Raw genomic sequence first — 12,654 nt, forward strand, 5'->3', positions numbered from 1 at the left:
AATTGTAAGTTACTTTTCACAACAAGTCAGTATCCCTCCGCGCCTGAGAAAAACAGTATACAGTTGGGCTGAAAAGTGGAACAAGAACAAGAAAGCTAAGCGTCGGGCCGAACCACGCCCCTTAGCTGTGATATAATGAGCATATACCACGGCCTGTCGTGAGCTATTGCTTAAGTAATACATTGTACTTTTTAAGTTTATTATTTTATAATACTAATCTGAAAAGTAAGTATTTAATAAAGTGAACATACAGTAACAACATTTTTGTGCAAGCACCATGTGCCTTCAAAATGTAATGGAGTAGATGTATAATGTACACTAGTTAAAAAGGGAAGTGCTCACATAAAGCAGGAGCTCCTCAAGATTGTACTTAAGTGAAGCACTTGACTAATGTATGTTCAGACCTGACTGAGCAGAGAGTAAGGCTGAACACGCTGAAATTGCTTCTCTCTCGTGGCCTGTGTTGGTAATTTGCCACCGCCTGACGACTCTCATCATGTCTAATGGCTCACTGCTTGTTTACAACTTCTTTTGATGATTTATAATGTGGAGAAGTAGAGGGAGGCGAAGTGAGTGATAGAGAGAAAATTGAATTGTGAAGTAAATAAATGATTCAAGAACATGTTAATGTACACATTTCACTTTAGTGATTTAGTATGAAACGCTTTGATGATTTTAAAAATGCAAAATATAGGAAAGGTCAAAGTAAATGTAATCACGTTAGTCATTCTAAAGTTTAACATGTGTACTAGGGTGGTCCTTCGTGAGAGGTAAATGTTTTGAATTCATTTATTTTAAGCTCTAACCACCGGAATTCGTTATAGGCCTACTAGTCAAGAAAACTCTCCTGGTGAATTTTATTAAAATTCCAACAACATGTACCCCTCCCTCATCAACCTGGGCTGCCACACCAGCAGCCACGGTGCAACTGAGGCTAAACTTCAAGGTCGATGAGGGAGAGGGGTTCCCAAACTTTGCCATGCCAAGGACCCCGATATAGCATTATCCTCTGGCGGGGACCCCCCTGTCTCCATTTTTTTTAAAATGATGTGTACAAGTGCCTCGTGATGGAGCATGCAGTGTATTGCCACTACATTTGGGGCCTTCTGCCTGATCAAAGCTGTCACTCCGCGTTTTTTCCTGTCATAGCCCCCACCTGAACACACAACGAGACCAGTCAAGTCCAATTGAGATGATGTACTCATCTAAAACGTGGAAAATGTCTCTTCATGTGGTCCTACCTTCCAGTGCTTTGCACAAATAATATTTCCTCAACAAAGTTGTCTCGTGAAATAAATCTGATGTATGCAAGCAATTCTGCGACATTTGCTACATCCGTGCTCTCATCCAGCTGCAGAGCGAAATATTCACAAGCTCTCACTTGCTCCAAAAGCTGAGCAGATACTCACTTTCACTCTCAGTAGCGGCAGCTCGATTCTGATTGGCTTGAAGGGCGGTCGTGTAATTAAAAAACAAAACATATTAAAAGATTGGGATCAAAGGGCACATAGATTGATAGATATTCAGTTATTAATAACATCTAAAAAACTTTAAAAAAAGAAAAAATCCCGTTTCCCTCAAACTTTGCTTGACCCCCCTGGCGCCCCCTAGCGGCCCCCTGGGGGGTCGGGGCCCCCACTTTGAAAAACACTGCGCTAGTGTACTCCACTCTTATTAATCTGCCCAAGCCCCTTTCAGGTATTTCCTTGTAAACCTGACATCCTTCGCTAGGTGATCCCACAAGGTATTACATGGCATTTCTGAAAGCATAGGAATTTACATATTTTCAGCAGAGACCTATGAATAATGCTTTAGCCGATTACCCTGCTGGAACGTGTTTGTGGATAAACATGAAATTCATGAAATTATCCCATATCAGTGTAAGCTTCTTTTACCCATTTGTGCCTGTAACCAAAATGTTTCATTTGTTGTAATCCAAGTGTATTGTGTGCTGTTTTGGCTGCAATAGTATATTTAAACATACTTTTTTGTATTAGTTATTGGGCAGATTTCTTTTTATATTTTAATTAGAATTTAGAAAAAGCAGAAGAAGTCCCATATCCGCAAAGACAGCTTGATAAGAAAATGGCTGTTTCTCAGGACGAATTTGTGTGTTTTACTGTGTTTACAGAAACCAATAACACACACCTGGACATCTCCATATGGCCATCTGTCTGAACACCAGATCTGCCAACTTTTCTCTCCTCTCCTCTGTAAACACACTCACCCTCCTGCCAATCCCTGTCTGAACCCCAACAACCATATTGTCCAGTCTGCTCCACACACACTCACTGGTTTACAGAGTTTACAACTGCATCAAACAACAGTTAGTCCTAATTGCCTGATTTGAAAGGACATCATGTATTGACAGAAATTAAAAGAACTCTAGCGTGTTTTACTTCTATGGTAATATCTGACTCTGGAAAACCCGAAGCAGTTTTTATTCTCTTGCAAAATGAATGTATTTTAGAAATCACATACAGGTATCTGTAAACTGTAGCATCAGGGTTCGACACCGGAAAAACTGGGAACACGTCTTCTGTGTATAAAGGAGGTCAGGTGAATGGTTGGGTCAAAGAACTAGGATTCTTTCCCACTGGGTTTGTCTTCCTGTGTCTATTTGGACTCTGTGTGGAAAAAGCATAGTTGTCTATAGTCACTTGTGGCTACTGTACTGTAGTGTATACACAGTACTCCCTGGCTGCTAATAACATTATACTAGCCTAAATGAGGTGGGCCAAGACTTGAGGCTTGCTAGAACTAAATCACAAAATGAGTTTTATTTACCCTGACGTGTAATGTCACAAAACATCAACAGTGTTTGTTGAAATGTAGTGAGAGAGCGTACAATTTGATGTCTTGCCTTGTACAGTAAAAAAATATCTATTAATTGTGTGAAATTTTATAAAACTCAACTCCACATGCATTCAGTTTTTTTCCATAAACACTCACTGTTGTAGTTGATGAAACATGTTCAATAATTAAAATGGTCTCAGCATGATATGATATAGTTATTGTGCACAACATGAGATTTGTGTTGTCCTCCTTTTGAGGCAATGCTCATCCTTCTGTGGTAGCATAGTGACACCTGGTGTTTGGGTGAAACATTACAAAAAGCTTATAGCCACATTGTAAGAATCAGGAATCATTCATAAAACTAACAGCATTTCTATTAAAATACTTAAAGCACACAGCAGTTTTCAAGAAGACTAATTGATGTGTTATAACATCCAGTCCAAGCTATTTGTAGTATTGTCATTCTTTATTTATTCTTGCAGGATAAATAAATTATGTAATTATCCATTTCTTAATTCATATTTTCACTGTGATCATAGTCATTTCAACATTTACTGTCATTGTGTGACTAAGGTATCCTACTCATTCCAGTTGTGGTGATGTTATCGGTCCTTTCTTTTTATCTGGCAGCTTTATAACCTCGACAAACACCTCATCCCTTTCCTCTGATACACAAACCTTGGCTTGATTTGCAGCAGTACCGGCACATACAAAAAAGCCTTGCTGTGCAACGCCTTGCATTGCATATTCCAGTGTTGATTCGTTAGCAGTGACTAAGGATACCATATATAGAAAAAATAACAACATTGCCTGGAGCCAATTCTGGGAAAGAGAGCGAAAAAAGAGGCCAGAGACAAAAGATGATGTTAGGGACAAAAGGATGAGGGGGTGAGGGAGGAGAGGAGGTGGTAAGTGATGGTGGTATACAGGCAGTTAGCATGAGAAGGAGAGAGAGGGAAGGGGGGGATGATTTTTGTTGATTTATGCGGTTGTTTTTTAATTTAAAAACCTGGTAGACACGTCACGTCGAGAGAGGAGCAACGTGACAGTGATGTTCAGGGACTCATTCGTAAAACCACTAATTCAAGGGCTTTTTATAGACTTCAGTGTTCTGGATATACTACTAACAAGTCCTCTTTCCCAACATGTTTTTCTTCCAGCTCGTCATCATGTCCGGCACGGTGTTGTTGGCCTACTACATGGAGTGCACGGACCTGTTCAGCGTGCACATGCAGGGCTTCTTCTGCAACGACGCCGAGCTGATGAAGCCGTACCCCGGCACAGAGGAGTCCAGCTTCATTCCCCCCCTCATCCTGTACTGCGTGGTGGCTGCTGCTCCCACCGCTGTCGTGAGTACAACACTTTTTATGCTTTATTGCAGCGCAGTTTGGTAATCCGGCCACCCATGCTGGAGGGTAAATGACTAGAAGCTAGAACCACCAAAAAGCTCATCGAAATAACTGCTTATTCTCAAAATGTTGCCAGACTTAACTTTCATTAACCCATGCTGCTAACTTGGCAGTGTTTGGAAGTGCATATAAGTATATATACTGTTGAATTTTAAATTTGATAGAAAGACGTAATATGCAGAATAGAACAGCAACCATGCATGTTATCTTTTTCGTAACTTCTGCTTATGAGTCTACTATATACCCTTGGTACATTCACACTGCTGAAATATCTGAAAAAGTGTCGAACAGACTGTATGAGTTAAGACTTTTTATGGGTGGGATGATAAGATTGGTGCTAATTGTACGTACAACCCGCTGTGTGAAGTGTACAAGGAGCAGTGTATGTGGGCTGCATTAGTAAAACCATTATATTTTCTTGGACTATGATGTGTTTCAGCATCTCATTGAGATTCTTAGCAATCTAGGCCACATGGTGACTCAGTGTTCTGCTTCTGTATGCATGCTGTGTTTGCAACACATTTGAACAATACCACAAAGATACTTTATGGTCATTATAAAGTTACATTTTTCATATCGTTTTAACTTTGTATCCACATTGGATAAGGTACACAATCAAGTATACTTAACTTTAGATTTCAATGTGCTGTTTATGGACAGCATTCTCCCACAACGCTTTGCAAGCAGGAAACTACATTCGTTGTGGGAATTGGGGTAAAGGTAGAGTTTAGAATTGGGTATTCTTGTGCCCATTTGTCTCTTTTTTTGTTTGTTTTGAGCACTAGATGGCACAATGGGGCTCAGGGTATTTAAGTTATTGAGCAAACCGTTTTCGACTGTGTTGCAAACACACGCCGTTTTTTTTGTGGTTTAATAAATGGTATTAATAGCAAGAATGTTGTGGTCGTAATTGGAGAGCGCACGCGTCCAACAAAACATCTCAGTATCAATCCATGGTGATATTGAGTGACAATAGTCAGCAAAATATCTTACGTTGCTTCCTCTGTTACATTCGTTGTCAACTAAGTTTTTATTTGTATCTGCTGAAAATGTATCTTTTCCTGGTAGTATAAAAAAGATATTATTTTGTATTTTGACTGCTAAAAGTACATGTAGTACATAGTTTATATAAATAGTTATATACAGCAGTATGACCTCGCAGTAAAGCTGCAGGTGTAACTCATAACATTGATGGGCTCTGTCATGGCGTGAGGAACACAGGTGTAATTATCTCTGCTAACGATAGCTCTGTGTCTTTTAAGTGTATCAGTCAACAACACCCGCGTTAGTGTTATTGATTACCCCTGTGCTGCCTGCGAGAACTTTTGAAGTATCTGAAAAAGGGTCTGTGAAGTAGATTGTAAATCTGAGTGACATGTTGTGAATAAATGTAGGTCAAGATCTCTGCATTGCTGACTCAGACGCTTCATATAGGAGTAGCAACATTCAGCCACTAGGTGTCAGTTCAGCTCCATGCTTGTAGACTCCAAAACACACTAGGCCTCATCTCTGAAGCAGTTCCTTATTACCAGTGCCATTTCTTAACACATCCTAAAGAGTGTTTCACCATAATAGGCCAAGGAACAAGTCAGTCCCAGAAAAGAGATGTTCTGGTCCTCACTTACAAAATATGTTTAAGTTTACTCATCCGCATAAATGAGGCAGAAGTCCATGCACCAATGGGTGGTGGCTTATAAACCTTAAATCACTATGAGACAGCGCATACAACCAGGCCTACAAATAACACAGCTTCACAGCATGCTGCCACAAACAACCACAGTCAATCCAAAAGTGGCTTTTTATACCCCTCCTTGTTTGGATTAAACCACTGCATGGGGGTTGCCTAATTGAACTGATCCATTGCTTTGGAAGTAACCGAAACAGCAAGCGGATCCCAATCAGTCAAAATTACAAAGGTTAATACACACTGCAACAGAACAAAAGCTTGATTCAGGAAACGTCATTTCATGTCCTATCATTTTGATTAAAGAGGAATAAATAAACTGATTGATGGTTCCACCCGGTACCTAACAAGGTTGCCCAGCTGGCTTCACTCAGCCAGATGACAGTGATGCTGTAGGAAATGAAGGGAATGGGCATGTCAGAATACCTTTCCACAAGCATACCTCTTCATTGGTAACTACACCAATTGATCACAACTTAATACTTTGATGTCATTATGGAATCTGATTTGCCGTTCTTGCTCGAGTACCACAAGTCATATGAAATATAAAATGTAGTTTATAATCCTAGAGTGCCCTTTTAGCAGTGTACTGTATGTTTCCCATATTGATATCCCAGGTTCTTCTGCAAAGAGACAGCCTCCTGTTCTATTACGATTTCAAGAGGCACTTAATCTGGGATGGGATCGTTAAAGATGTCTGCTCCCTGGACACATGCCACCCATTCATTCACTTTGTGTCACCCACTATTTGTGTTTATTATCTGAGACACTTCGGGTGTTTCTGATGTAAAACCTGGATGACTGTCACTTGAATTGAACTAGTTGCAGTTTGAATTCACTCCTTGTAGCTACTTGGCGTGAAGACGCTAAAGAAGAAACACAAGCACTCACTCTGAAGGTTTCTCTAATTCCCCTCCTCGACTCCCCTCCTCGTGTCTTAGTCCCACCCACAGGACATGCGAGCGGAGGAGTCGAGGAGGGGAACCGAGGAGAGAGGACTGGAAGCACCAGGCGTTTAGAGAAATGAGAACTCCTCTCCTCTGAGCAGTCATTTTAAAGAGACGTCCATCAATGATGACAGGAGGCACAGCAGCACTCTGTCTGATAGACAGAACTGTGTTCATGACGACTTATTATATATATATATACTTATATACTTTAATGAATTGACAGTGTGGTATAATGAGACAATAACAGGCTACAGATGCGGACATATACACACAAAGACACACATACATATTTATATATATTTCAGAATCAAACAAGTATGCAAGCACTCTCATAATAACTTTATACTGAGTGATGTATATTATACACACTGCACTGCTTTCTGCACGGACCTCACAGCTGTTCTCAATGTAAACATTGCGTCTTGATTAAAGCAGTTAATACAATAATATCCAGGGGATGCATGCAGAGCTGTCATTGGTTGAGATAAGTCGGGCAGTGCGTCACGACTCTTTTAACAACACCGTTGCCGGAAATACATCCGCGGAGGATCCATTTAGAGAAATGAGATGTCCTTCAACATGGCGCGCTGAAATCCATTTCAGGATCACTACCGGAGGACCGAGGATTCGAGGAGTCGAAGAGGGGAAATTAGAGAAATGAGAAACCTTCTCTGACATAACTGAATAAAATAAATGGAGTGTTCTGACAGGTCAATCATTTTAACAGACAATGTTTTTCACAGCTGAAAAATATATATATTGACTATCTTGGAATCAATGCCACATTTGTTTAGTCTACTCCGGGCACAAAGTTAGATTTTTTTCTTAAATTGTGTGATATTTTTTGTCTCTTATGGTTACACAAAAGTATTTATATAAAACTCATTAAATCCTAATAAGATGAATCCCTTGCCCCTGATCACACACCCTTCCTCAGTGAGTGCTGTGTCAGCTGTTCAACTTTTGTTTAACACTGGTGGTCATTTCCCACTTTCAATTTGTTTGCTCTCTCACTGGCTTATATGTGGCCTTAGTCTCTTTATCCATCTTTGTGCCATCCCAAACTTTTTAATTGTGCCCTTTGAGAGTGCTGTGTCAGGTGCTTAAGTTGCGCTTCACACTGTATATCGCTCTGTCGGCGTATGCGTTATATAAACCAAAGAGCAGCCAATCAGAATTAATGATGACAAGGCTGGGATTTTGGCCAATTAGCAGGGAGACAGTAATTTATTCCGAATGTTTCACATGGCTGGACCAATGGGAGGCTGTAGAGGTTAGATGGGTCGTTCTGATGCAACGGTCTATAAACCTGTTAAGGACAGACACCCAAAAAGTAAATCCTTCACCCCTCACCAAATGAAAAGCATGATGTTCTTGTTGTGTGATCAGCGGGGATCCAAAGGAAACAGGTGGTTGAGAAATGAGAGTTACTGAGCTGAAACCCCTATGACTGAATTACTTAGAAGTTACTCAAGATAAACTCTTTCTAAATATGGCCAATGCCTTTTTTCCATACCAATGCAGGTCCTCGATGACTCATTCCACTTCCTTTTATGGGTGTCTTGGTGGCTATACTGAAAAGAATAGGCTCATTAAGAATACATTAAAGCACGATAATAGATTTTTTCTTCACTTTTGGGATGCATAACAAGCTGTTAACACACCAGCTTTACATCTTATCACCTTATTAAGTTGTTATTAAGTTATTGAGCTAACAGCTGCCTATTATTATTATTATTATGAAGCAACATTCAACATGTGTCCTAGTTTTGGCCATCCATTGCTGTGAGGAAACTAGTTCCTTTTATTTCGGCTCTGGTTTGGTCTCAAAAGAAAACTGAGTAGTTAATTTCTAACTAATCCACTATGGTCACCGGTTAGTTGCTAACTTTTCTGTCAACTGTGCTAAGGTGAATTGGATGTGTGCAGTGGTTTTGTCAGAGAATTGATTAACCAAATGGTTAAGTCGGGGTAAATCCAAAACAATGTTTAGAACACGTAAACGGCAGAATTGGTCTGTTCCAATGTCACTAAAACAACAGAGCGTACTGACGACTGGAATTTGTTGTAAAACTTTTGTTTATTTAGGTTTGGACAAAATAACTACCTGGTTAGGATTTAAGAAAACATGGTTTTGGTTAAATATGTGTATACTTTTGACGTAGCTTATGTTAAATGCGTAAGTTAAGATATATGTAACGTAACACAACGTAAGTAAGTGAATAAGTTGGACATGAACAGCAGTTTCCAATTAAAATACTAAGAATTGTTTTTGTTCCAATTCAAAAAGGAATTTGACACTATCAGCTTGTAAACTATCACGAAAAGTTTTCTGCTGCCTCAGGCTACATGCTTGATTATTTTTCAAAAAATCTCTGACTTTTGGCAGCCAGTAAGATGGAGGGAACCACACCATGAATCATTAATGGTTTTCCACAGGGGACAGTTGTCACATTTAATATGTAAGTGAATAAAAACGTGAAACCCATACAAAAAAAGTTCTCCCTAACACTGTGGGCGGTCACTGTCCATCATTTTAGGCACTCAAAATGATGGTCTTACAACAGTATTGCAGACCAAAGCTCCATAAATCCGTTACACTTTTGTAAGGGACAGTGTAAGAAGTCTGTTCTTTTAATTTAATGTCAAGCAAAAAACTCTAATAATTAGTAATTGTTCAAGCTTTTCGTTTTCTGCTCAGACAGTACACAGTTTCAGTTAAATGCCGAGTTGTTAGCGAGTTTTCTGACATTACATTTTGAGATAGTTGTTTCCAGTCAGTTCAGTTCAGTTTCTTGATGTGTACATAGGAGAGTGGGGGTCACATGAGCTGAAATAAGAAGATCAGTCAGTGGTAGCTAATCTTTTCAGGGCTGAGGCAGACTCTAGTGAGACAAATACTTCAAGGCAATTAGTAGTTGCTTAAAAAAGGTCAAAGTCATCATTTAGAGAAACCTATCAGGGAAATGACTCACTTTTATTAGCATTTAAAGGAGCTGAAGGAAATATTCTTGTTTTAATAAAGCTATTTTAAGTTGGGCATTTCCTTGAGCTTCCTTCATAGTTAACTGACATATATTTCAAATCAAAACTAGTATAGATCTCTTTGCCTATGCATACTTCAAACAGAAGTCAAGCAAACTAATACATTGACTTTCATTATGTGATATACACGATGCTTAAATAACCCCATGAATCATTTTGCCTTTCAGATCATTAACTTTTCTTTTTAACTATCCAATATTTATAGCCTGTAGCAAATGTGTTTTCTGTTACGCTTACACTAACCCTCCTCTGCCAAAAAAACACAATTTGACATGACACAAGTTGCCTGTCTTCAACAGGCTCACACCGTTTGAAGATAAAGGGTATTTTTTTGGTTGCGTAGCCTTTGAAGACCGATGTTTCTGGGTCGATATTTATATATATATTTATTCTGTCACGATGCATTTAAGGGAGTTTCAATTGGTATTTGCATGCTTTTCTGTCTGTCATCATCGAGTAGAAAAATGGGTTTGAAAAGAATAATTCTGTCGTATTTATGTTGACAGGATTGAATCCACGGCATTGATTTTGTACCCTTTTCATGTGGATGCCGCAGTCTTTTTCACTATTTTTCAAAAACCAGCTGCTTCCACTGCTCGTATATAACATATGAGGTCAAATGAACATGTTGTTGATAAAAAGGCATACGGGAGGTGGAGGAAAACACAGGAGTTTTGTTATCTTTGGCTTGAAACAAACTCTGTTACAAACACCAACACACCAAACACAAAACCACGTGAACACACAAACGCTGTATGCACACACGATCTTGCACATAAACACACATACATTTTCGTAGCAGCCTGCATCACCTAAGGCGGTCGGCGATGAGTTTCATCGTGTTTGTCCAGCAGCGTTTTTTTCCATTAGACCTGATGTAATGTCCAAAATATAATGGACCTGTAGAAAGGCTACATTAAGACACAGTGGTTTATGTACACAGGCTTGACAGGGGCAACATGTCCCGTTTCCCTTTAATAGCATGCCTAACTAGATATTTTATATTCTTCCTTCTCTCTGTCAGCCATTCTGTCTAAATGTAGTCCTATTTTTTGTATCCCTCTCTGACATTTTCCGTGTCTTTGTGTGCAGATTTTTGTCGGAGAGGTGTCCATGTATGTGATGAAATCGACGAGGGAAGCTCTCCTGGCCCAGGAGAAAACTATTGTGACAGGAGACTGTTGTTACCTCAACCCCCTTGTACGCCGCATCGTACGCTTCGTAGGTAAGTTTTCGTGCCAATAATGTCAAACTGCCCTAAGCTCCTTCATGCGGATCAATGTATTAGCAACTACAGGTTGAGAAATAACTCACGCACACATGTAGATAATGCATGCGTGCCTTTCATACGTACACATGGGCAACCTTTTTTTAAAGTTTGTATCTTTTAGCACACACAGAAAGCTAAATAGAGGTTGTTGGTGATGGTATAACAGTTTTTAACAGTCTGGAGAATTTGGATAACGTCCCTTGATTGTTAATCAAAACTATGACAGAATATGTTTCCCAACCTTTTTTCAACATGAATAAGATGAAACCATGAGGCACCAGCAGGCCTCTGGGTGCTCAGTCCCTGTGTGTCCTTGGCTGAGTCCTCTGTCCTGGCATTTGTACGACTGAAACACATAAAGTTAGTGGGTTGGGGAGTGTTCAGATGGTTGCTTATTATTTTGTATTATTATGTTAGGCAGTTGTGTTTTTTGGAGCTACCCAAAAACATAATTATTAAAAAGCAGGACTGTATGCTCTTCAGTCATCACATCCACATTCATATCGCAGTGACACTAAGATGCTTTGTCTTCAGCCTCGTTTCTTCTGCTGTTTCAAGTCAATGCAAGCTCAGTTTATGAGGTTATTAGCACAGTAAACAATACATCTATAACATCAGGATTTCCAATGTGGCTTTCACAGTCCTTCAGTAAGCTCTTAACCAGGAAGCAACATACTGTATATCACAGCTGACAGTTGAATGTGGCTTCCGTCAATCACCTGCGAGGGGAGCTCCAACGCAAAAAGCTAGACATGTTAAGAGTGACCCTGATGAATCACAGCTTGAAGATTCTTGTATTTAAGATCAATCTGTTGTGTGATGTTCTGATGTTTGAAACACCTCCAGCATCATGTAAAAGGGACTAATATATGCTGAAAAGGAAAAAAGAGGGAAAGGAACACGGGGAATGTAAGCAGTGGACCGACACATGGGTTCTTCAAGCAATCACAAAACTACGAATAACATGATACACGACGGGATGGGAAATGTCTCTGTTGTGTCACAGACTGGTCGATGCACAGTGAAGGACGAAATGAGAGAGTTCACAAGATGAGGTTAACAAGGTCAGCCAGGGGTGAGGATACGGCAGCTTCTTCCACCACTGTCTAGCGTAATATGGTCCCTTTAAGTAAAACAACTAGGAATCCAAAATGTATTAAAAAGAAATTAAGGCCAATTAATCACATCACCAAGTTTGACCCAAAATGTCTCCTAGTACACACAGCGTAATCTTGCCTTAAATGATTACATGGTTCGAGACCATAAAGTTATAGTGTGTTTCCCATTAGATATAGGCAATGAGCTTGGCTTAAGTGATCCCTGGGCTGCATTTAACATTTATAATATAAGGCTTTTTGTACAGTTTGTCAACAGTTGCAAACACATACGCCTAGTTCTTGTGAACAATTTTACATTACGGAGACTTAATACCGATGTACATCCATTTTAAAGGATGAATATTGGTTTGTTTATATTCCTCTAGAGTTTACGCTGGTACAC

At 39.6% G+C, this 12,654-nt stretch overlaps 1 protein-coding gene across 2 annotated transcripts in view; it reads left to right on the plus strand.

Moving 5' to 3' along the window:
• Window positions 1-12,654, plus strand: part of plppr1 (phospholipid phosphatase related 1) — a 43,040-nt gene that overhangs the window by 20,414 nt on the left and 9,972 nt on the right. For both annotated transcript variants that reach the window (XM_079658959.1, XM_079658958.1), the window contains exons 3-4: window positions 3,957-4,145; window positions 10,977-11,109. In XM_079658959.1, coding sequence (XP_079515085.1) covers window positions 3,957-4,145; window positions 10,977-11,109 — 322 coding nt within the window. The remainder of the gene's footprint in view (window positions 1-3,956; window positions 4,146-10,976; window positions 11,110-12,654) is intronic.

Source organism: Notothenia rossii, assembly GCF_949606895.1.
Source record: "Notothenia rossii genome assembly, chromosome: 11".
Classification (NCBI taxonomy): Eukaryota; Metazoa; Chordata; class Actinopteri; order Perciformes; family Nototheniidae; genus Notothenia; species Notothenia rossii.